This window comes from Notothenia rossii, assembly GCF_949606895.1.
Source record: "Notothenia rossii genome assembly, chromosome: 2".
Lineage (NCBI taxonomy): Eukaryota > Metazoa > Chordata > Actinopteri > Perciformes > Nototheniidae > Notothenia > Notothenia rossii.
In genome coordinates this window covers 25,056,903-25,081,009 of record NC_136904.1, presented here as the reverse complement: position 1 = coordinate 25,081,009, position 24,107 = coordinate 25,056,903, and the positions used below count along the sequence as shown (strand labels likewise).

The 24,107-nt window shown below is 40.3% G+C and overlaps 2 protein-coding genes across 6 annotated transcripts; one reads left to right on the top strand and one right to left on the bottom strand.

The window, feature by feature from the left end:
* The first annotated feature begins 385 nt into the window (after positions 1-385).
* phka2 (phosphorylase kinase, alpha 2 (liver)) lies at positions 386-16,735 on the top strand. 3 transcript variants are annotated; one of them, XM_079662842.1, is made up of 33 exons: positions 389-700; positions 819-908; positions 2,043-2,201; positions 2,772-2,819; positions 3,596-3,764; positions 3,929-4,011; positions 4,374-4,454; positions 4,535-4,633; positions 4,712-4,858; positions 4,958-5,011; positions 5,180-5,302; positions 5,422-5,517; positions 6,001-6,108; positions 7,644-7,722; positions 8,639-8,773; positions 8,861-8,970; positions 9,070-9,214; positions 9,494-9,572; positions 9,659-9,810; positions 9,890-10,060; positions 10,916-11,028; positions 11,103-11,239; positions 11,336-11,498; positions 12,108-12,187; positions 12,287-12,365; positions 12,441-12,570; positions 12,655-12,756; positions 12,888-13,006; positions 13,118-13,141; positions 13,550-13,603; positions 14,401-14,634; positions 14,713-14,913; positions 15,158-16,735. In XM_079662842.1, exons 2-33 carry the CDS (start codon positions 831-833, stop codon positions 15,329-15,331), a joined length of 3,726 nt encoding a protein of 1,241 aa, XP_079518968.1. In that variant the 5' UTR covers positions 389-700; positions 819-830; the 3' UTR covers positions 15,332-16,735. The 3 variants fall into 3 exon arrangements, with proteins under 3 accessions (XP_079518967.1, XP_079518969.1, XP_079518968.1); XM_079662843.1 differs by lacking the exon at positions 13,118-13,141 and having other exon boundaries at positions 388-700; XM_079662841.1 differs by lacking the exon at positions 13,118-13,141 and having other exon boundaries at positions 386-700; positions 8,639-8,970.
* A 564-nt stretch (positions 16,736-17,299) lies between these two features.
* LOC307030507 (uncharacterized protein) lies at positions 17,300-23,825 on the bottom strand. Of its 3 annotated transcripts, none has more exons than XM_079666988.1 (10): positions 23,461-23,825; positions 23,200-23,373; positions 22,824-22,988; positions 21,619-22,668; positions 21,049-21,201; positions 19,444-19,566; positions 19,247-19,375; positions 18,066-18,275; positions 17,860-17,976; positions 17,300-17,742 (listed from the first exon to the last, which is right to left on the bottom strand). In XM_079666988.1, exons 1-10 carry the CDS (start codon positions 23,507-23,509, stop codon positions 17,588-17,590), a joined length of 2,325 nt encoding a protein of 774 aa, XP_079523114.1. In that variant the 5' UTR covers positions 23,510-23,825; the 3' UTR covers positions 17,300-17,587. The 3 variants fall into 3 exon arrangements, with proteins under 3 accessions (XP_079523114.1, XP_079523116.1, XP_079523115.1); XM_079666990.1 differs by having other exon boundaries at positions 21,619-22,200; XM_079666989.1 differs by lacking the exon at positions 19,444-19,566.
* Between the last annotated feature and the right edge of the window lie 282 nt (positions 23,826-24,107).

Here is a 24,107-nt window from a genome sequence, read left to right as displayed (position 1 = left end):
AGGAAGCCCTGCTCTTCACAACACTTACGATAAAAACTAGGCAAAAAGGAAAAGCAATAAACTAATTATTACAACCGATCAATGAGTTTATTCAACATGTTAATCAATATATTGTAAAGGGGTAAAACAAGGTAATAGCTGGAAAAAATTCCACCCTAAGAAATGACATCAATACACTTTTAAAAGATCAATACAGTTTATCTTCTGTTACTTGCTGTGTGTTTGTGTGTGTTTTTGTGTTTTCTCATTCTATAAAAGTGCAGAGCTAATAAGCTGTATGGGAATGTTTCTAATGTTTACATTTGGTTGTGCCATTAAACCAAGATCAAGGAACCAAGGAAACAAATTAGGTCATATGGCCCCCCCCTGCCGGCAAACACTCAAATAACATAAGTAGGCCTACATAATGTATTGTTTTTCCCAGGATGGATGTGCAATGTTCACATACTTCACTGTGCACGCTCTCTCTTTCTGTGAAGCCTCTCGCCTGTAAGGCCTGACAACACACATCCAGCAGTTTGACCAGGACACCGGGCTCTGTGTGTAAAACCAGGCTGGGGAGTGTTACGTTACGTTTGTGTCGTCAAAGACAGCTTCATGCTACTCAGCTAGCCAGCTTTAGCCGAGCAGCAGCTCTGCAGAGCGGTCAGCCTGTCGGATCCACCCCGCACTGCAGGACCGGAGGATGCACCACTGACAGGTACACTACGTCAGGGATTAATCTACTTCTAGTCGTTGCATTTATCCTTAATATGATAACCAACGTTAAGTGCTGTATACTTGGTCAAACTACATAACTTGTGGCGTTTTGTGCGCAGTGATCTGTGAGGATGAGGAGCCGCAGTAACTCCGGGGTGAGACTGGACGGCTATGCCAGGCTGGTCCAAGAGACTATCCTGTGCCACCAGGTAAATCCAGTCATGCATGGCAGGATTCAGGATTAGCATTAGGATTAGCACAGTGTTAAAAGTCTTGCATTGACATAACGTTAATGTATGTAGTTGCATTAAAAACGCTTAACGTTACAATGGTACTTATTAAGCAGCATTTCGTATTTCAGAATGATGTACATTATATAAATGGATTATATAATTATTGTTTACCATTAGCATAATTCTTATGTAACATTGTAAAAGGAGGGCTCATTCTAACTACCTCACACATGAATGGGTAGCATACTCTATAACGATACATAATCGTTTATTTGTTTATTTAATTTTAGGAATAATAGTATATTATAAAGAGGAAACAAATACATTGTTACAACATGGATGAACTCTGTGCACCTGGCATTTACCTAAATTGCAGACTATGGTGGTACTGTGCAATGCAAGCTGCTTATTGAAGCTTGACTTTTACAGTCATTCAAATGATTTAGAAATTATATTAACAATATATCACAAGTAGATATATCCAGTATGTGCAAACTAACGTGTCACTAAAACTGTCAGATACAGAGTATAGGTTTAGAGTAACAAGTTTAATATTTGCCTCCAAAATGGAGTAGAGTTGATTTATAAAGCAACATAAATTGGGAATAAGCTTAAACTTTTTTTTAATGTGCATTGCACTTATTTATCACCAACACATTTTCATTCACGGACACTGTTTCTAGTATTTCTTTGCCTTTATAGCTTCAGGTTCAACCAGATTGAGCTGCATAGAAATAAACAAGGTGTGAGCAAAGTTCAGCCCATGGAAAAAGGCTGAGGACCGGGGAACTATGCACCTTTATCTATTAGGACTTCAAAAGTCAACAGCTGTCTAAGTTTAAAGTGTGACCCATGGACACAGTGCCAACTTTCCTTATACAATGTGACTATGCCAGGGTGTATAGTCACGCTGTAGGTCTGATTATAGAGGATTCTTAAACCAAAACCTGAACAAGTAATGTATACTGTACATTCTTGTTATGAAAGAATGTATACTCTACATTCTTGTTATGAAAGAATGTATACTGTACATCCTTGTTATGAAAGCAGAAGCTCAAGTAGGAAAAATGTTTTATCTTCTTTGATAAGAATTTTGTATGTTTGTTTCAGAACCCAGTGACAGGACTTCTGCCAGCCAGTGCCCAGAAGAAGGATGCCTGGGTGAGGGATAATGTTTACAGCGTCTTGGCTGTGTGGGGGCTGGGCATGGCCTACCGCAAGAATGCAGACAGAGACGAAGACAAGGCCAAGGCCTACGAACTGGAGCAGGTGTGTGCGGGATTGGTAATGATCATGGCAGTGCTTATTTGATAGTAGAAAACATTTGGTGTAAGCACTTTCTTATTTGAGTAATTTACACAAATATATACTACGGTTGTAAATAACACAAATTCAAACAAGATATTTCATTTTTATAACACAGATTAAAGTTATTCAATCCAATAAAAGATTTGCTTGTTACAACTTTGCATTTATACTGTAGGTATCATATTATCTTATCTTTGGCTGTTAGTCAGAGTTAGTAATCAAATTATAAACATCACTTTGAGCATTATAAAATAACTGAAGTCACAAATGATTCCTCAGTAATGAAAATGATAAATTGCAGTTTTTTTATTAAATGAATATATGAATCACCTATTCTGGCATGTTTTAAGTTAACTTTAAATGATGATGTGATCACTTAGCTAGGAAAAATAAGTGGTAAACTACACTGTCCAACAAAGTGATTGCAGTCAGAAAAGTGATTTGTTATTTTCAGCTCTACTAAAAAAATAATTGCATTGTAGTGTTGTTTTGGTTTGATTATTGAACTAATGTTGTTGTTGTTGTTGACAGAGTGTGGTGAAGCTGATGCAGGGCCTTCTGCAGTGCATGATGAGACAGGTAAGACAGCCCTCTGCTCACATTAGTTGTTCATACGTTCACTTGTGTTTACACACATCCTCGTGGTAGAAAATCTAACATGCCTGTGTTTTGGTTATTTGAAACCACACTGTTATCAGGTGCACTGTGGTATTCAAACAGAGTGTTTAATGTAAACAGCATCTCCAGGTTTCTGACCACAGTCTGCTCACTCTGCACAGGCTCGTCAAACTCAGGAAACATGGGCAGTTAGTCAGAAAAACACGTTTCCAATCATTAACAATATGTTGGTGATCTATATGTTAAAGTGAAAGTGACAGTAAAAGCCTGTCTGTAGTAACGGTGTTACTGTTATCTTCTTCCATTGCTGGAAATAAGATGAAGATGCCAAGTTCACATCAGAGTGTTAAAATGTTGCAGTGTTTGTGAAGCCATGAAATAATCATCCTCTGCTGCTGAGATATTGTCATCAGTTGGCCTAAAGAAAAATGACTCACTGGAGAATCACTGTGAAGTTAACACATTATTTTCCATATCATCCATATCAACATTTTCTGGAGCACATGTGGGATTTGCATACAAACACAATCCTTACGATTTATAAAACTGTGATTTAATGTTTCAAAAATATACTTTTATATAGAAATCTTTACGTTGGGGATATTTGTGTTGCATGTCATCCACCATCTCTTCTGAATTATTTTCTGCTCTCTAATGGCTTAACACCCCAAAAACACATGTACTAAATATGTGTACGTGTCTTTTGTGTATGCATATTTGCATGTTCACATGTTCAGGTGGCCAAGGTGGAGAAGTTCAAATACACCCAGAGTACAAAAGATTGCTTGCATGCCAAATATGATACTCCCACCTGTGCCACGGTTGTTGGGGACGACCAGTGGGGCCATCTACAGGTAGACGCCACCTCCATTTACCTGCTGATGCTGGCCCAGATGACAGCCTCAGGTACATCAGTGGTATTTCTGTCTCTCATTTTTGGTATTGTAGGTATTGAAACAGTTGGCCTAGTATAAAAACAAAAATTCACCATGCTTGGTCAGCTTCCCTTCTGTGGGGACAATTAAAGTACCAAAGCAAGAGTTGGTCGCTGATTTTGTCATATCTTGCAGGTCTTCACATTATCTCAAACCTGGATGAAGTGGCCTTTATCCAAAACATGGTCTTCTACATAGAGGCTGCATACAAAGTGGCGGTGAGTAACAATTTCAAAGATTTGGTTTGTAGAAAACACAAGGTAGATGCTTATGTTTTGTCCAGCTTACATTTGCCTCAAATGTCACTTGAGTCATTGTCAGTAAAAACTATAAGTCTGCTGGTTTGGAGTTAAAAAGAAGTGAGCTTACCTTAACCTGTTCATCATCTCTGCATTCATCTCCTAGTATGAAAACTGTAATCAAGTTGAATTCTGGGTGATTTAGGCATCAGGATTTATCAAGGAAGAATAATCTGTGGAATACTGAAAACTAAGATCTGATTTATCATGCATATGGGTATAATTTAGAGACTGGATAATTTGGGAAGAAATTATGTCAATGTTATTTACCTCTCCTGTAGGACTATGGGATGTGGGAGCGAGGTGACAAGACCAACCAGGGCATCCCAGAGCTCAACGGCAGCTCTGTAGGGATTGCTAAGGTACATGTTACTATGGTTATGACTTACCATACATAAAGACCAACAGAGGGACGTTTTGTTTAAGATGTGTTTGTGTGCAGGCAGCCCTGGAGGCCATAGATGAGCTGGATCTTTTTGGTGCTCATGGAGGTCCAAAGTCAGTCATCCATGTTTTGCCTGATGAAGTGGAACATTGTCAGGTACCTTTTTTCTTTATCTTCAGCCACACCAACATGTCTCTCTTTGTTTTCTAAGCATCTCTGTGTGTTTTTCTACAGTCCATCCTTTGCTCCATGCTGCCAAGAGCTTCAACTTCTAAGGAGATAGACGCTGGGCTTCTATCCGTCATTTCCTTCCCTGCGTTTGCTGTTGAGGATGCTGAACTCGTGGCCATCACTAAGTCGGAAATCATAAGCAAACTGCAGGTACAGTACACAATGCAGTATTTGATCTTATACTCTTTTTCCTTGTTCTTGAAAGTTAATATTCAAGCTAACACTTTTCACTCTTTTGGGATGTTACAGGGTCGCTATGGCTGCTGTCGTTTCATCAGGGATGGATATCTATGTCCTAAAGAGGTAAGATATTCCTTTAAATTATAGATAAACGCACCTTTGAATGGAATAAGAGACCCTTTGAGTGGATTCCATCGGTGGCTTAGTATGATTTTTTTCCTGTAAGATCTTGTGTATTGTATAGTTTTAGCTGGCGGGTTGTACTGTAGACCTTCGCTGTTTCCTCTCTAGGACCCATCTCGGCTGCACTACGATCCTGCAGAGCTCAAGCTGTTTGAGAATATCGAGTGTGAGTGGCCCGTCTTCTGGACCTATCTCATCCTGGACGGTATCTTTGCTGGAGATCAAGTACAGGTGATAAAACCAAACACACTGGTCCAGTTTTGATAGTATTCACACACACAGTCATTAAGTCACTTTGAATGACTTGTGCTGAAGTGGTGATATTGAACAAATGACTGGGCTTTGCACAGGTTCAGGAGTACCGTGAGGCACTGGAGGGCATTTTGATCAGAGGGAAGAACGGCATCAAACTGCTGCCTGAACTTTATGCTGTACCACTTGACAAGGTATCCCACTACCATAGGACACATATAACAGATCTTTATTCTAGTCGCATACTCTGACAAAACCTACAATATGATATTGAAGTGTTTCATGAACATGACAGGAATAATGCTTATCTTTTCCTGGATAAATAATATTCAGTTGTACCTTATTTGACAATGTGAAGGCCTTTAATACTAAACCTCCTTTATATAAAATGACGAAAAAGGGTGTGCTAAATAAAATGATATACAAAATGTTGTAATTTCATGCTTTGTATTACTCTGAATAGAATTTAGTTTTTTAGACATGCTGACTAGCTAGTGAAATCTCAATTTATAATACTTGTTATGACTAAGATTAACAACATTCAGCTTCAGCTCTACTGAATGAGTGGAAATGTTAGCTACACTATAAATTAAGATAAGCATGGTACAGACTAGCATGGTCATTGTGAGTATGTTATCAACCACATGAAAATGAGAACACGTTTGACCTACTAACAGGTGGAGGAGGAGTACAGCAATCCTCACTCAGTGGACAGATTAGCCATGGGGCAGCTGCCGCACATGTGGGGACAGTCGCTCTACATCCTGAGCTGTCTCCTGGCCGAGGTACTAATTTTATGAAGTGTTTTCAAGGTTTGAAAAGTGCTTGAATTTTGGGAATTGTGCTTGAATTTGGGATAAAGTGCTTGAAATTGTAAATGCTTTACTTCACTTTTTAGATCAAAAGAAAATAAAGTGACCTGCAAGTGTTTTTGTTACGTGTGACCTAGGCATTCTGAGAGAGTGATAGATGACAGTATGCCAGGAGGTTGCAGTTTCAACGAGCGTTGGCTAGCAGAAGACAAATACAAGCCATGGCTAAGATGAGGGTCAAGCCCACGAGCAGCCTCCTGCAAAGTTTTCCAAAAAATAATTTCAGTTGTTCACGATGGGAGAGTCTGCGCTGACGAGTCACATGAAAGGTACGCTGTAGTAGAGCATTTTGGATTAGGCTAACGTTGCATGTTACGTTTGTTTAAGCAAACGTTAGAAAGCTGAATAGCGAACTCGATGAGGGATAATAATAATAATTTCAGGGGACAATCATTTTAGAGGAGCGTACTTATGTTAATATGTGCGTTATAGTCGCCATCCTGTGGTGTTCAGAGTATGAAACACTCACTGTTGTAGTTCAACCCAGTCTCACAGCATTTTGTGTTATAGTCACAAAATATAATCTATTGATTCGACACAGAGCAATTTTAAAAGCAATGTATTTCTACTGGTAGTATGTTTTCGTGCCTAAACCAAATGTGACTTGCTCTATCGAAATCAGTCGTGTGTATTGTGTACCGGGAAACACTCACAAGAAACACCGGCTGTTGTTATGCTTCTAGCATTTATATGTAGAAAACCTAAAGCTATACGAGAGCAGAAGTCAGGGAAACTCAGATCATTGTGACAAAGATTGACATCAGGGCACAGGTCAGAACTAGGGCTACATACAATAGTCCAGGATGAACATGCACATTGCCCGATATCATCTGTAGTAATACAATCAGAGCAGGGCCAAGAGATAGCAGTGAGTCACAATGCCTAGTTTGTTTTGCGCGCACATTGACAGTGGAATGTAACGTAATCATCTTGTGTAGAGACCTCATAATCACACATGATAGTAGTGACGGTTCACATTTGTAATGCGCAAGAGGGGGTAGGGACGCAGCGAATAACGCAATGAAAAAGCAGTAAAGTTTGGGATTAGCCATTGTTAGTCCAGTGAAGGTACTCACCCAGAGGTCAACAGTCCTTGGTTGTCCAAGTCCTTGGTTGTTTATAGCATAAAGCACATCTAATTTAATGTGAGGTAGGGAAATAATCATTTGAGTATAAGTATGCGTATATAAATATGTAATTTACAACAGCTGTAAGATGCTTGAAAAGCTTGAAAATGCACCTTGAAAATGCTTGAAAAGTGCTTGAATTTGACTTTGGATAAGGTGTAAGAACCCTGACAATGTCACTAATAAGGAATATAGCAGTTTCTATATATTATAAATGTGAAGAAAATGAATTTCTACCAGATGTCCTCAATAATACCACTGCCATTCTTAACCTCAGTAATAGCTCACCATCCATTTCTCTCTCTTTTTTTCTGTGTGAAGGGCTTTTTAGCACCAGGAGAAATAGATCCTCTCAACCGGAGATTCTCTACGAACTTCAAGCCCGATGTTGTGGTACAAGGTTTGTGATCTATCATTAGTTTGAGGAAATATCTGCCCAGAAGTTGAATAAAAAATGAATTGAATCCCCAAAAATCTGCTAACAGGAAGAATTAGAAATAATTTAATCAAATGTGTTTATGTGGTTAAACATGAAGATGAAGTCTCGTACAACCTTATCATTTGTTAGGTGAACCGTGTCTATCACAACTGGACCTTCTGTAGACCCCCCCCCCCCCCCCACCCCCCCACCCCCCCCCCGCAGTTATGATGTCCCTCTTTTCACTGAATTGTCGTCTTGAAAAGGGTACTCACAACAATTCCGCAACAACATCATCTTCACCTGTTGCACTTGCCATTTCAACGTTAAAAACAATAAAACGGCATGAATCGCTTCGTGGCATTTATCTAGATCCTCTGTCTCGAGCCATTGAACTACCGGGCCTTCTAGAACACCCTGGAACCGAGGGAAACTCTGAAAGAATACGCCCACTGGCTACAAATCAATATATGATTGGTTGATCAAACTGTCAATCCAAAGGAACGCTCTAATTCAGTGTAACGGCCAGGGCATTCGATCAAGGATGTAGAATATCTTGGTTGAAGGATATTCTACCCAGAGACCCAGAACAAGATCTGATTGGTTGCTTTCTTTTCTAACACAAAACCACTGAAATGCGTAGTGCATGGTCCGAGAAGGACAAATAAATCAACGTAACACTGTAATATTACAGATCAACAACACAGATACGATTCTCATTTATTCATTTTATTACATTTTATTTATATAATGAAATCGATTTTTGTTTGTTTTATCTTAGTGTTCCAGGGTATTCTCTGAATACCTTGAAGGCCCTGATGGTTCGCCACTGGTTTGTATACAGATTTGATCAAAGCAAGCAGGACATAATATATTTCTTCTTCCATGTGTGTGTCAGTGTGTGTACTAGCAGAGACTGAGGAGATCCAGGAGCTGCTGAGAGATCATGGGATCACTGTGCAGACAATGGCTGAGGTTCTGCCCATCAGGGTCATGCCTGCTCGCATCCTGAGCCATGTCTATGTCAAACTTGGTAAACGAGCACAATCACTTTTGTCCTTTAGCGTGCATGTGATTGTGCTAAGAATAATAAAAGTAACATCTTGTGTCATTGCCACAGGAAGCTGTAAGAAACTGAATTTGAGCGGGAGGCCCTACAGACACATCGGTGTTCTGGGAACATCCAAATTCTACGAGATCAGAAATCGCTCTTATATTTTCACCCCCCAGGTAAAACTTTATTTCAATGTGATATTGATATTCAAAACAACAAGGTGGTAGTCATTTTGATTAATTAATAATACTGATCCTTTCTTCTCTATGTTTCAGTTTCTGGATCAGCATCATTTCTACCTGGCACTGGACAACCAGATGATCGTGGAGATGTTACGCACCGAGCTGGCCTATCTTTCCTCTTGCTGGAGGATGACAGGACGGCCCACACTCACTTTCCCAATCACCCGCAGCATGCTGGGTAATAAGGCTCTTTACCCTAAAACAAATCAGTTTGACAGATATAGTTTTCAGGAAGATTAGAAGTGTGAAACCTTAACAAATTTCATTTTGAATAGCATTTTATATTGCAGCAGCTTGCAGGAATGTAATCCAAAACATGATTGCATATAAAACATTTTAACAATCAATAATCTGCACAAATTGTATATGTTGCTTTAAAGCTTGGGATCCAAAATATTCCTACTGTAAATTTCCATACTGCTATTTTGTCAAATTATTTCACTGCTCTTTTTTCCAGTTGAAGATGCTGACGCGATTGACCCGTGTATCGTATCAACCCTCAGGAAACTGCAAGATGGCTATTTCGCTGGAGCAAGGTCTGTTTTCATCTGTACCACAGGACATCATAATATTAGTGTGTTAAATGTTAATGTGTGGGTATTTTCTGCTGATGTTACTACAGGGTGCAGATGTCAGACCTCTCCAGTGTCCAGACCACGTCCTTCCACACTCGCCTCAGCTTCCTGGATGAGGAAAACGATGACAGCTTACTAGAGGATGAGGATGATGATGATGAGGAATATGGAGAGGAATACAACAACTATGTTCCCTTGGGTAGCTGCTGATTAACTGTGTACTTTTAATTACATATGATTCAACTGTTAGTAATGGTTTGTCTGCTTTTTAACTCCAGAGGGCTCAAAAGACCAGTTTGACCAGTACCTCACCCAGCTGCTCCACAGCACCACCACCAAGAGTCATCTTCCTCCCATCCAGAGGGGGCAACACCACGTCTTCAGTGCTGAACACACCACGAGGGACATCCTGTCCTTCATGGCCCAGGTCCAGGGCCTGAACATGCCAAGTGAGTTATTCAGAGTCTATCTATTCATTGGAAGGCTGCACTCTATTCAAAAAAATCATCAAGGCTTTTCCTAACCGTATTTCCATAACAGTGCTGAAAAAACATCATGAGGACGAGTAAGATGTGAGGGAGAATTGAAAAGGAGAAGGCATCTGTTATGCAAAGATAATATGACTGCACTTACAGTTGGCTAAGTAGTTATAAGAACTTGGTCTGCCATATGGAATTGTTGGCATCTTGAGAATTTAAATATCTCTTATCTCAGCCTCTTAGATACTTCTGGGAAAAAGCAAAAAAGACTTGTCGGTCAAAGTCTGTTTCACCTTTTGAACATAGGTTTCTGTAATGCTGCTGTCCATGGTCCAGGCCTTATCAAGGCTGATGTAAAGCTTATAGTAAGGCACTGCAGAATACAAATGTGGCTTGGGGCTATGGCTGATTTTTGGTAATGGGAAACACAAATCCAGTTGAAACGGTTATCTACAGTATTTAGGTTTTTTCTCCAAAAAGAAAAGAGAAAGAAAAAAGCTTTTTGTAATTTGAAGCCTTGGTAACCCATACTTTAATGAAGCACCAAGACATGATGTTGCAGAGGCAAAATTAGATTTTTTCTTCAAATGTAAAACCTGCTTACCTCCATCCAACTCTAAATCTTAACTAATGCTGAAAACAACAGAGTAATATCCCATTGAGTTGTGCGTTGTCAGGGGCCTCAATGGGTACTGAACAAATATTTCTGTGGTGTAAATAAAGGTGCAATACAAAATTAAACATTCAACCAAGTAACAAATAAAAAAAAATTGTTAACATCGCAAAAATGATCCTTTTCACTTTATCAAATGTTGTGTATTTCAGAGTCTTCCATGTACCTGCCTGTGACTCCTATTAAGACCAAACGCCGCAAAGCTCTCAACCTACTTAATGTTCCTGCTCAACCTCAGCATGCCCCCCAGACAAAGCAGCACAAGGTAGACACTTCTTCTCTTGTGACGTCGGTATTGCTATGAAGTGTATTTAGTCTTACACCGACCTCCCTCTCCAGCCCCACAGTGCTGCTGACCTGCACCTGCCCAGAGACTCGCAGGGGAACACAGACTTTGCAGCGCTGGTGCGGCAGCTCAAAGAGTGTCCGACGCTGCAGGACCAGGCCGACATACTCTACATCCTTTATATAATGAAGTACTGACATAGAGACGTATACGCAGGCACACACGTTTATTATCATACTCAATTTTCTTTTCAATGACCCGCACTGTGTTTTTTTCCAATGCCCAGAGGAGCTGATTGGTTGGTGGAGTTGTCAGGTCAGGGGCAGGGCGGGGTCAGCGTGCGGTCCCTGCTCGAGGAGCTGTATGAACAGGCTGGGTCCTCCAAAGAGTGGGGGCTCATCAGATACATCTCTGGGATCCTACGCAAGAGAGTGGAGGTCCTCGCTGAGGTCAGTGAGGAGTCATTTTCTATTACAACAGACAAGTGGGTTGCTCAGCATAATGCTTGAGACTATTTTCAAAATATTGGCACTATATAACCCTGCATAGTTAAACTCTTTTGAATCGACATACTCTACAGTACATCCCGACATGTAGCAAAACAAGTAGTGTATAACTAATTGAATTAAACACACTAGGTGCAATGTTTTCCATTTTTTCTTCTGCTAAAGTATTCTCCTCCTCTAGTACACCTTAGATACAACATTTAACTTACACACATCACTCTTATCTAAACTAGTCTTATATACTGTAATCTCCCCCGATCTGTCCCAAATATGAATTCACTAATGTAGGTACAATTCATGGTATCATTATCAAACCATTTCCTTGGAAGGCCCTTAACACCATCTGCTGGCCATGAGAAAAATTGCATCATAACATTTTGAATCAGGTTTATTGCCAAGTAGGTCGTTTTATTTTCTACATACAAAAAATGTGCTTTGAACAACACTTTGAATACCTGCTGATTGACTTGGCTATAACAAAGTGGTGCAAAATCAATCAATTATGAGATATTTAAAAACATTTAGCCATGATCAAATCTGTCTATTCCTCAGGCCTGCACGGATCTGATTTCTCATCACAAGCAGCTGACTGTAGGTCTTCCCCCTGAGCCCAGGGAAAGAGTCATCACAGTGTAAGTCATTATTCACAGGAACTGGAGTGACTCACATTAAGGCTTTGCTAATAAACATACCAAACAAACCAACTCTTTCTCTTCTCTATTCCCTTTCAGTCCTCTTCCTCCTGAGGAGTTAAACGATCTCATCTATGAAGCCAGTGGTCAGGACATCAGTATAGCTGTTCTCACACAGGTAACTCTTAAACCCTCTGGACTGCCTCATTAATTATTCAAACACTTCCCTTACAGCTGTGTGTTTGTCATATAGGAAATCATGGTCTATCTAGCAATGTACGTGCGGTCGCAGCCCGCTCTGTTTGGGGACATGCTCCGGCTCAGGATAGGACTCATCATGCAGGTGATGGCCACGGAGCTGGCTCGCAGCCTGCACTGCTCCGGTAGGAAAACACAGGAACTAATATTTTCACATACATAAACTAACCTGCACAGCGAAACATTTAAAATGTGTATCATCTTTTTAGGGGAAGAGGCGTCTGAGAGTTTGATGAGCCTGAGTCCTTTTGGTATGAAGAGCCTGCTGCATCACATCCTCAGTGGCAAAGAGTTTGGGGTAGAGAGAAGCGGTGAGTTTTTCTGCTTTCACAGTATATGTGAGGGCCGCTTTTACTGGCCAATTCTTCTAGAGGTCTAGAAATAGGCTATAGAAGAAGTAATACATTTGTTTGTTTGTTTGTTTGTTATCTGTTTTTATCAGTGCGCCCAATCCAGTCAACAGCCACTAGTCCTTCCATCTCCATCCATGAACTTGGTCACACTGGAGCCACCAAGACTGAACGCACAGGAATACACAAACTGAAGAGGGAGATAAAACAGGTGGGAAGCACAAACATGATCATAAAAAATTGCATTGTCATCCTTAACAATAATAATGTATCTATCAATCTATCTCAGAATAGTTTAACAGTGTTCTTACTTTGGTTGCAGCTGGATGACTCTCGGCCTATCAGTGTGCGTTGGGTTTGATATTATTTAGCATGTTTCTAACGTCAGTCTTAAGAAAACAAACCGGCGTTTAACCCTGCTCATACGCCCTCCATATCTGGAACGACTCACACCTCATCACATATCAGAAGGAAAACATGCTTAAACCCTTTAACCCTTTTAGACATCTCATTACCTCATCCAATTCAGACCTTCTATAAGCTTCTCTTTGGAAGCCCGCACTCGTCTATCATTACTTCATAGAGTCTCAGCATTTAGTGGCATCATTTGTTTGTGGAATGGGCTTTCTTGTGATCTGTCATTGTTTCCGATGAATTGAATTTCACTCTACAGATGAAACATCTCTGTGCAGTATGAGAACCATGTGAATCATCTCAAACTGTTCTCTGTCATCTCATCCATATCCATGTGTAGATCTTCAGCGGCGGTCATTCCTTGAGTAGCAATGTCACTTCTCCTCGCTCCACGGTAAACCATTCCACCTCACCTGCTTACAAATACTGTATAAACATATAGACATGTTTGTCCTTCCTAGGGTTGCCGTAGTTATAATATATAGACACACTGAGCAAACTAATCTGAAAAGCATTTTTTATTGATATGTGGTTATATCTCCGGTTGACGATTAAAAAAGAAACATTTAGGGATAAGGCTGCTGTTATTCTAACTTTTTATTATTTTGAAAAAGACACCTTTGCACCTAAAGCAGGAATTACAACCCTGATATGTCTTGGACAATCTTTCATGGAGGCATACGCAACATTAGAACATTACATTCAATATATACCGTAATTTTCGGACTATAAGCCGCGCCTTTTTCCCCATTTTTCGACGCTGCGGCTTATATAACGGTGCGGCTAATCTATGGATTTTTACAGCTAACGGCCACCATCTTTAACTCTATGGGCTCTATGGCCGGTCCGCGGACCCCCACCTTTAAGCGGCGGGTTCCAGCAGGAAAAGCTGGAGGAAAAGAGTGAGAGAGGTAGCGCGTAAAAGTGGAACCGAGAGTGGTATGCTGCTGCTGTGGCTTATATTCAGGTGCACCTTATAGTCCGAAAATTACGGTAGTTGCTTTTGTAAGTGTAGAGTAATTGTTATTTACACTATAAAGCCCAATAGCACCAGCACCAGCCTGTTTGACCAAGTTTGATAGAGCATGATATCAATATGCATGAATAATTGCAGGTATAGGGTTAAACATTTGTGAAGCGAGAAGTCCATTAAAGACGTTTAAACTGTATCCTCCTGTTCTCTCACGACAGCGCTGCAGCAGCCCCTCCACCCCCAGTGGCATCCTGTCCCCGGTGGGCGCCGGCCCGGGTGACGGACAGCTGCACTGGGAGGAGAGGCAGGGCCAGTGGCTGAGGAGGCGCAGGTTGGATGGAGCCATCAACAGAGTACCGTCGGGTTTCTACCAGAAGGTGTGGAAGATCCTGCAGAAGTGCCACGGCCTGTCCATCGATGGATATGTCTTGCCCTCCTCGACCACGAGAGAGGTAGCATCTCACAGACAATAGCTGTTTTAGGACTCTCCGTGTGTGTTTCTGTGTTTAACGTTTTTTTTTCCTGTGCAGATGACAGAGGGAGAGATCAAGTTTGCGGTGCAGGTGGAGTCTGTCCTGAACCACGTCCCTCAGCCAGAGTACCGGCAGCTGCTGGTGGAGACCATGATGGTTCTGGGCCTGGTGGCCGACGTGGACGTGAACAGCATCGGTGGCATTATTCACGTGGACCGCATCCTGCATCTGGCCAATGACCTCTTCCTCAATGACCAGGTTATTATCATTTGTTCTTACATTTTGTGCATAAAAGGTTAAACTATGTTGTTTTCATATGGAGATTTCTTGAGTTTCATATCATATTAAACTGAATATGTTTGGCTTTTTGACTGGAAAGACTTTTAAAGACAACACTTTTGAGGAACTTTAATAGATATGTTTCACAATTTCTTATTTCTTAGTTGCAGTCATCATTTTTTATGTTTTGTGGCTTTACTGTTTTCTACCTCTGCATCCCCAGAAGTCCCACAGTGCCAGTGATTATTTCCTTGAGAAAGACCCAGCTACCGGAATCTGCAACTTTTTCTACGACAGCGCCCCCAGCGGCAACTTCGGCACCATGACCTACCTGTCCAAGGCAACCATCACTTATCTCCAGGACTTCCTGCCAGGCTCCAGCTGCCTGATGCAGTGAACAGACTGAACACCTGGAGAGACAAGCTTCATCGTAAAGAATCCTCCGGCCCGAGGAAGCAAAGCTTCTCGTTATCAGCTTATACATTTCCTGTGGTGCTTGTGAGTATTTACTCTTCAATTCACTCGCCTTGGCAGCTGATTTCAAACCACTACATAGGAGTATATTTTTCCTTTTTTAGCAACTGGTCTCTGAAGTTATTTATTTATTAAATGTGCAGCTTGAGTGTGTGTTTGCTGGACTTTCAATCATGCATTTTATGTATGTAATTGCAAAATTATAAGCACATGTATATGCTGTTGGTGTTGTGTGTGAGTATATTATTGTATGAACAGTTATTTGCCCTGTAATTATCTGTTATAATTATACTGAGCCTGGATGTTTATAACAGAAAATAGTTTGATTTGAATTTGTTTTTTTCTTTATAGCAATCATTTCTATTTTTCATCATTAGTACTTTCTTGTTTAAAGTATTTAGAAGTCTAATAATGTATTGTGCTTCTGCAGTTGATAATCCTCAATATCCCATCAAATACTAAAATAATATATCAATCATGGAACATTTATTAACCTTGATTTATTTCTTCCTCCACAAATTAATAATAAATTTGTGCATATGACTTAACATTAGTCTTACCTCTGATAGCATGCAGGCTCTTTATACTTTAGTGTTGAGGATAATAAAACTAAAATGGTGTGGTATGTTGTCAACATTAAGCCGTATGGGAACGAGAATAATAGTTTTCCTTGAATGGCGGCAATGTTTTTTGTCTTTGGATGTGTTGTTTGTTTTGTACAATGAATGAAGACTAATCCGTCTGTCTGCATATGAATGACACACCAGGGTTTTGTCACTACATTGCAAGTAAACATTTTGCATGTACCTCGACATATTCATGGTGTGCTCATTTATGTACAGTTATTATAAATATGTAGGGTAAAAGTCTGCCTGAGCAGAGGAACATATAAGTGTTCTTTATGTATACAATGTGTATGATATGATTTGTACATAAAGAGCGACATGAAAGTAAAGCCAGATTTGGGTAAGGAACAAGAGAGGTCCGGAGTATGTTGAATAAGGTCTCAGTAAGTGTGAAAAGCAGAGGAAAGACAAAAAGTTGCAAACAAATTTTGTCCCAGTGCTTTGATTTGAAAAGAAACGGCAGCAAACAGTTGAGTATGACCTATTTGGATGCTGACCTAGTGCTGAAATATTACAATTAATTTAAAACAATAACAAATATAAATAGAATATTATAAAAAATATATATATAACATTATATTTTACTATGTTGTCAGATCTCCTTTTTACCCATTTTATTATTTTAACAATGCACTGTCTAATCATTTCCATTATTACAATATATTTATGTTCATGCAATAATAAAATAATTTGACTAACAATGGTGGTTCATTTTTCTATTTACTGTGGCGTGTGAAAATACATTTTCTCCAATGACAATGTGAATTATAAAAAAAATATTATATTTTTTAGTAAATCCTGCTGTGACCAAACGTCAATCACTGTCGGCCCTAGCAAGGTATCTGTATGATCATTAAAATACTTTGGAAGATAAAACCCGCTGCTGGATGACATGTGGAGGAAACGTTTGACTTTCCGGTACCACTTTACAATAAGACTACCCTTAATAAAGTGTTTACAACCTAATTATAAACCCTTTATGAATCCTTTTATAAGGGCAGTTTTATTGTAAAGTGGTACCGACTTTCCTTTAAGGATTATGTAGAAAGCGCTAGTGTGAGAAATTAGTAGGGTGTCATTTTTCACGTTGAATTTCCATTGGCAAATCTGTTAACTTCTTCAGAGATAGATTGTAAAGTTGAAAGGCACAGCATCAGCATCTTTGGGGCCAGGGCTTAATTAGTCATTAAATTAAGTATTTTACATCTTATGTAGAAGACAAAAAACTGTGATTATGGTTAATATATTTTTATTAATTCCCCAAATATATAAACAATACAAAACAATGCAAATAAAACATTGAAATTGATCAAATAATTAAATTATGTATTTTATGAATTAATCTGAAAATACAGTTAAAATAAATAAATAGATAAAACAACTCATGTTATTGTTTATTATTTAACCATTCACTTGGTTTTTGGGCTGTGAAGACCATAAAACCCAGTTAGAGGATGATGTACACCGTCAGTAAAAATAGTAGTGATACTTATTTATGTGTGTCTTCACATTGGAAGACATAAAGATGGACAAGAAACAGTATAGCCTCCAGCTCAGCCTGCACTGTTTGCTGTCGTCCTTGGTACACATTTCTTCCAGCTGTAGGGGGAGAGGCGGTGGGTGGCGGGGCAGGCACATTTATAGACACCTTTCTGGTTCACACACAGGTGAGAACAGCCTCCATTTTTCCGACTGCACTCATTAATGTCTGGAAGTTAGGGAGAGAAATTAAAATGTTCACACAGCACGATTTCAGTGAATATATCTACACATAAACCACATTATAACAAAGTCAGTCATTATGAGTATGCATTAACGCACTGACCTTTGCAGCGCCGCCCATCTTGGTGCAGTGTGTATCCTCGGGGGCAGATGCAGCGGTGAGAGCCTGGCAGGTTAATGCACTGCCACTCACACATTTCCTCCTGGCACTCATTCACATCTGTGTGGACACAGAGAAATTCATTAATTATTTATTTGCTGAAATAAATGGTCATACATGGTATAACTTCAGCTTTTATGTTTTCCTACCTACACACTCCTCCCTAAGAGCTTTTGTAGTTTGGTTATCAGATGTTGTCGGTTGCTTCCTGTATCCAGATGGACACTCAGGGATGCAGCTGTGTCCGTCTCCGGCTAAGATGTGCCCGTACAAGCAGGAACATCGGTATGATCCTGGGGTATTGTGACACTGCTCCGTGCACGGCCCGAGCCCCTGATTATCTGCACACTCATCAATATCTGGATAAGAAAAGAAAAAGGAAACCAAGCTTAGAGGTCACATGTCATGCTTTTCCGGTTATTATCCGTCCCCTTGTGTGTTATGTAGCTTTTTATGCATGTAAACGGTCTGCAGAGTCACAAACCAAAACGCCATTGTAACACATAATCACTGATGTTCCGCTGTAACGGTGGTGGACTCATCAGAACAGAGTGGGCGAGCTGACCAATCAGAGAGAGCACAGAGGGCTCATAGGGAGGGGGGGGGGGGGGGGGGGGGGCAGGAGCTTCAACAAGCCGTTTAGGACAGAGAGTGAATACACATGCTATACATGCTGTATGAGAAACCAATGTGAGTTTGGAAAATTGCACAATATAAATCTATTCTAGTATACCTCAACAATGGAATTATGATCAGTAGAAATGGCCATGACATGGGACGTTTAAGTTTACACCTTTTGTATTTCATTTTACTGTCATACTATCAAGAGTGAAAGGTACTGGGAAAAAGTTGGATCGATAGAAAAACAATTTGTTTTTGGCAGAAATTCTTGATGCTGCTTTTGTTGTATCAAGTAGATACAATTAAGTTTTTATAAGGACGGATCAGAAAACATTAGAATAATGTGTTTTTTGGGATGAAGAAGGTAAAACCTATTTGGAATAAAGTTTCTCTGGAGTTTAAAATTTGAGTTTGTTGTGAGAAATATCAAATAAGACTAAAAGTCAAGAAGTCAGTGTCACATGAGCTATTATTTACACTAATTGATTTTCCTGAAAAACAAAACAATAGTTTCAGATATGAGTTACTATCTACAGTATAGCTATCTAATTGTTATGGTTTTATAACAATGAACTATCAAAAAAGTTAGTTCAATAGCACAATTCGTACTAAGGTAGAGGTCAAATGAACATGTGGATATGTTTAAGTTTTGAAGAATAGGAACACCCTTCATGCTTGTTTACTCAAATTAAAGTTTTCTACATGTTACCTTGGCAGTGGCTGTGGGCAGTCTGCAGGCTGTATCCAGAGGGACACTGGCAGTGGAAGCTCCCGGGAGTGTTAACACAACCAAACACACAGCCAGTTACAGCTGCAGGCAGCATGCACTCATCCACATCTGGAAAGATGGAGAATGATGTAGAAAGCACTTTGTTCATGAACATAAATGAATAAATACACACATACCCGTGCAGGAGGTCTGGTCATCAGCTGATTGATAACCGTCATCACAGCTGCACTTAAAGGATCCAAATGTGTTGATGCATCTCTGCCGACAGCGGTACTGCCCCTCCACACACTCATCTAAATCTACACACATGCAAACAATAATTATTGCATACATAGAGAACACATTTCTGTCACTGGACACTGATTTAATAAAAGACAAATGCATGTGTTGATCTGACAAAAACACAGAGTCCGTGCTGCACTGAGATGAAGAAACAAGCAGCAGATGAAAGGTGGTCACTCTGAAACAAGCTGGAATCTGAAACCTCATTGATGTGCCTCCATGTTTACTTGCTGTTTCTGACTGTAATGAGCAAACCATAACACAGATGTTTTCTGACTTCCTGCTCTTCAGAAAAAGGAAACAAGGATGTGCAGAAAGGAGTCAGAGAGCTTAGATATCAGCTCTGTACTTATTTTCCTGCCATCAAGGAAAGAACCATTTCCCCAACCTGACATTTTTCCATATACCTAAGAGGTCTTTTCTGCAAAAATTCAAGAGGTACTTATAATGTAAACTTACTCATTTAAGAGTAACAATATTGCCCTGTTAAGATACTCTGTTAAAGTACATTTCCTACATTTAAAGGTTTCACTAAAAGTAAAAGTGCTGTATTAGAGTGCTGCTTGTTGGCGAGGATAGTCCCTTTCAGAGAGTTATTTTAGCGTTTTATTGGAATATTATCAATAAAGCTTGAACACATAAGCAGCATTTTAATTGTATACCTGGTGAAAGAAAAAGCCAATTTAATCACTTTTTATATTTTTAGATCTATACCTCAATATCACCTTTATATATAATCATTAAGGATTACGTTATGTTTGTAAAATCTTAATAAAAACAAATAAAATAAATAATTTTATAATGTAAAGGGTCCCATAAATTCACAAAAGCTGAAATGATTCAGTGTGTCAGATAAATGTAGGAGAGTAAAAAGTACTGTTTATAGAAGCAAGCAATGAAACTCAAGCAAATAAATAGAACCTCAACATTATTTTAAAAGTACAGTATTTGACAAACAATTATTACTTGATGCGTCTCACTATAGAAGACTATAGATTCTAGACCAATTCTGGAGGAAAAAAATGACCCCTTTTAAAAATAAATGCTCTTTTTTTAACTTTCTGTCAGACAGGAATGTTTATGGCCCTTATTTTACTTGCAGTGGAATTTTCCGGCTGAAACTAAACTATAATCAGTCCAACCACAATGTCTGGACAGGACTATCTGTCCGAGAGCACACTGATAATAACACTGTTCAAAAATAATATCAACACCATGATGGCTCTCTCAAATGACAGGCTGTCAGAGAGCAGGCACGCGTAACAAAATATAAAGTCAATGTCAGCCTTTAAGTGCTGAAGGGTGACCGTGCTGCCATGAATTTCACGGCTCACTTGTGAGGCATGAAACATCCAACACATAAAACATGTGAAGGAGATTCCCAGTTGTGCTGTAACACGCCTCAGTGCACGCTGTGTTGTTATTAGGAAGAGCAGGGCGTCCACAGAGGGTTCAGGAAGAATGTTACAAGAAAAAAAGAAAAAGATGAATCTGCTCACCTCGACATGTTCTCTCGTCCTCCACCAGAGTGAATCCTGCTTTGCAGTGGCACTGAGTTATGGTGTGGGTCTGGTTGAAGCTCTGGTTGAGGTGCTGGGAGAGAGAGCACAGCTGCGAACAGCCTCCGTTGTTTACTGAACATGGTGTCAGCTCTGCAGACAAACAGGGAAGATGGCTCAATTCAAGGGGAAAAATTAAAGTGCATGGATCGTTTCAACATTTCCAATAAGAGACATTTATTTAAGAATTTGTATGAGTGCAGAATAAATCAGAGTCAAATTGAAAACATCATAGGAAGTGAAACTTTAAAAGGGGACACTAAGAATGTTTATTCTAAGTTATTTTTGCGGCACCTACAATCCACTGATAATAACACTTAAAATATAATTAAAATAATGCAGGAAAACCTCCTTTTACCAACAATAAAAGTTTCAAAGATGAAAAATACTACTATTGGGAAGTGTACTGTCGATGCAGTACCTTGCACCTTCCCATCAGCACATCTTTCCTTTCCCATGTCAGCATTTTCTAATAAATCAAAGTACTTTTGAAGCAGCGACTCCACCTACCCAGACAAACAGGTGTGGTGCCGCTCCAGACGCCCCCCCGCTGGCAGTAGCTGTGTATGTCTCCATGAGCCAGCGTATAACCAGGATAGCAGGCATACTGGATGTACTGTTTGTATTCTGTGGGACCTGGATTCTCCACATTATGTAAATAGAAGGTCCCATGAGCGGGCACAGGTGGGTGCGTGCACACAGGTTGTCTGCTGAGAGTCAGAGACAGCGGAGGGGGTGTAGAGGTGGTGTTGTGGTATTCAGAACCATTAGATCTGGACTCAGTGGGGCTGGAAGTGTTTGAAGAAACATAAGTTTTAATATTGGACTGGGTGGGGTTGAGATGAAAGGGTGATAAGGAAGGGGAAGGCGATGAAGCTCTGGTAGATGTTAAATGAACAGATACAGTTGGTAAAGTCTCTGTGGGATCCACCTTTCCTCCAGAAGGCTGAGACGAAGGAGGATACTGGAAACTAGTTTCAACCTGCTGGTCTTTATCAGTTTGTAAGGAGCTTGTTACAACTTCAGAGGGAGACACATCATCCCAGGATGTGACAGGTTCTCTGGATGAGAACTCTGTTTCACTGCTGGGCACTGGAAAAGAAGATTTTGTGTGTTGGAGCGGGGTAAACATCACAGTATTCGTGACAGCAGTGAGAGCTTGTGTAAGGGCTGTTGAAAGTAATGGTGGTGGTGGTGAGGGTGTTGATTGTTCTGGTCTAGATGGGATAATGGAGCCATTTCTCCCAATTCCTGTTTCTGCCACTTGAGATTTGTTTGCCTCTTGATGATTTGTCTCAACACTATCTTCAGATTTAAAATTGTGACCATTTTGCTGCAAGTGGACTTTTGGGTACGTCACTTTAATCCTCTCACTGCTGGACATTTGAGGCGGAGCGTGAGACAAACTTAATTTTAGGTTTGATTCTTTGGAGGCAGTATTAGCGAGGGTGTCGTAGTGGGATTGTTGTTGAGTCTTCAGAACTACGGCAGCCTGCAGGTTCCGCAGTGTGTTTGGTTTTTGCATACTGACACCTGAAGACAAGCCCATCAAGTCTAACTCTAACAGGGAAAAGAGGAAACAATAGTGTAATCAATTTCTATCAACACTAATTTACTTTATTGGTAACAATCTTGTCATCTAACTTTCTGCTTAAAAGTAAATTAGCAGATTTTCAAAAATGTCAAACTGTTGATTTTGCTTTTGTTATGCTCACCTTTGCATACCGGCTTTGTGCTATTCCAGATGTGGCCCTTACAGTATAACATAGAGGGCCCCTGTAGTCGAAAGCCACTATGACAGCTGAACACCGTCCAGGAGCCATCCTCCTTCATGCTGCTTGTCCCGTGTGCCTGGGGCCCTGGGTTAGTGCAGCCGGAGCCTGGAAGAGGGGGAAAACATCATGAAAAGCGATTCACAGTTTGAGACTGAACAGGGAACTTTATTGCCTTGGTGGTCAACTCTGTACTTCACTGTAATACAATCAATAAATAGTCCAAACAAAAGACAAAGGAGTTATGGTGTTCTCTTAATGCATCTCCAGACAAATACAGAAATCCTGAAATCAACCACGATCAAGTGACCCTCCTTACCGACACACACCGGGGTGTCCCGGGACCAGATCCCAGACACACAGCTGTTGGTTTTGTATCCATGGAGCTTGTAGCCAGTACGACAGCGAAAGATCACCAGCAGTCCTCCGTAACGGAAAAACGTCTGCCCGTTCTCCAGGTGTCTAAAACTGCTGCATCCCTCCACTCCACACGCTGTGAGACATTTTCACAGTGAATTTGTGTAAAACATTGCTTACTCTAAACAAAACACAAGTGTAAGAATTATTTTTGAAGAAGTACCTGCGGTGTAGATGCAGAGCAGAGCGACCAGTGCTGCCAGGTGCCCCATCTGAACTCGGCTGGGATGTGAGGCTAAAGAGAAGTACTTGGATGGTGAAAGTTGGAAGTGTGTTATGAGAGGTTGAAGATTAAGGGGAGGGGAGATGTGGTCTGGGATGACTACAGGATGGGCAGACTGGAGGAAGAAAGTGAGGAGGGAGGGGTAAGATAGTGCACACCCAAAACACTCTGACAGAAGGATAGGTGACAGGGGAAATGCTATTTGAACCTGCTTAAGTAGCAACACTTTTACTTCTTATAAAGTGACATTATGCTTGAGTCAGACACTCAAACAATCAGTAAAAACATCTATTCCCCCTCCCCCTTTTTTTCTGTAGCCTCTTGAAACTAAGAAGTGTGTTCATGTGCCTTAAGTGTGTGTGTGTGTGTGTGTGTGTGTGTGTGTGTGTGTGTGTGTGTGTGTGTGTGTGTGTGTGTGTGTGTGTGTGTGTGTGTGTGTGTGTGTGTGTGTGTGTGTGTGTGTGTGTGTGTGTTCTGCAGACTTGTTGAGTAAAATCTGAACCCCTCATTTTCTCTGACAGGATGCCTGGGCCTGTTTTACAGCTCTCACCGTGTGGTAATTACAGTGGGCGGGATGTGAAGACTAC

What these genes read in the sequence shown, in the direction of transcription:
- phka2 (XM_079662841.1), top strand. Translation starts at nt 831, where the DNA reads ATGAGGAGCCGCAGTAACTCCGGGGTGAGACTGGACGGCTATGCCAGG. An exon ending in GAGTGGAGGTCCTCGCTGAG is followed by an intron (nt 11,499 to 12,107) that starts GTCAGTGAGGAG and finishes TCTATTCCTCAG; the next exon opens with GCCTGCACGGATCTGATTTC. An exon ending in TCACTTCTCCTCGCTCCACG is followed by an intron (nt 13,604 to 14,400) that starts GTAAACCATTCC and finishes CTCTCACGACAG; the next exon opens with CGCTGCAGCAGCCCCTCCAC.
- LOC307030507 (XM_079666988.1), bottom strand. Translation starts at nt 23,509, where the DNA reads ATGGGGCACCTGGCAGCACTGGTCGCTCTGCTCTGCATCTACACCGCA. An exon ending in GGACACCCCGGTGTGTGTCG is followed by an intron (nt 22,989 to 23,199) that starts GTAAGGAGGGTC and finishes CCCCTCTTCCAG; the next exon opens with GCTCCGGCTGCACTAACCCA. An exon ending in GGACGAGAGAACATGTCGAG is followed by an intron (nt 19,567 to 21,048) that starts GTGAGCAGATTC and finishes GCATGTGTGTAG; the next exon opens with ATTTAGATGAGTGTGTGGAG.